A 726-nucleotide genomic window follows, 5' to 3' on the forward strand; every position below is an offset into this window, starting at 1 on the left:
GTTTGCATATCCAACTTTTGGGGGAAAATAGATTTGACACATTGAAAGTCAGTCCACGTTCCCATGCCCTGTGAAAGAGACCTTCCTCAGTGACAGTGAACAATGAAGGACTTTCACCCAAACCAACGGGAATGCTCGCAGGGTCACAAGTCACATCCTGGAATGCACAGACCTTTAGATTATTTTCAATGACAATGACTGCATCCACAGAAAACATGCTTAGAGTAACACAAATTTGTGTACATGCCACCCTGCTGTCTTTTCCTCGGAACATTTCTGGATGTAGGTTTACAAGAGGCTCATTCCATCTAGCTGGCAGCAATCTTTTCCAACACCATCATGTAGGCCAGTATTTCTGTAGCGATCATGGCTTCCCTAATCCCTATGGTCCTCCAACTGGGTGACCATCACCCATGAAATTTTTGACATTAGGGCAAATAACCCTTTGTAAGACCTGGGCAAGAGATACCCCTGCAAACATGGACAATAATTCATGTGCCTTCCAGAAGGATCTGAGGTTGTCACAGCTTACCACTCTTTAGAGTGATCTCCTGAAACTCTCCTAAAACTCATAGCATCAGGCTTAACATGAGGACTGGAGAGCTCAGTCTTTCCTAGGAAAAGAGGGGAGCAATGCACATCTGGCCTAAACTGCTGAGCTAATTTCTGCACCATGTCATTCTCCCACAGGCAGAGAAAGTTTGAGCTGCCCATAAAGTTGTTCAC

General features: G+C 44.9%; 1 protein-coding gene across 1 annotated transcript in view; it reads right to left on the minus strand.

The window, feature by feature from the left end:
* Positions 1-308: 308 nt before the first annotated feature.
* LOC106695238 (zinc finger protein 211-like) overlaps positions 309-726 on the minus strand; it is an 11,662-nt gene continuing 11,244 nt past the window's right edge. Inside the window, exons 3-4 of the mRNA XM_023747774.1 lie at positions 533-614; positions 309-396 (exon numbers count right to left, since the gene is read on the minus strand). Coding sequence (XP_023603542.1) covers positions 309-396; positions 533-614 — 170 coding nt within the window. The remainder of the gene's footprint in view (positions 397-532; positions 615-726) is intronic.

The sequence above is a fragment of the Myotis lucifugus genome, unplaced genomic scaffold (assembly GCF_000147115.1).
Source record: "Myotis lucifugus unplaced genomic scaffold, Myoluc2.0 scaffold_969, whole genome shotgun sequence".
Classification (NCBI taxonomy): domain Eukaryota; kingdom Metazoa; phylum Chordata; class Mammalia; order Chiroptera; family Vespertilionidae; genus Myotis; species Myotis lucifugus.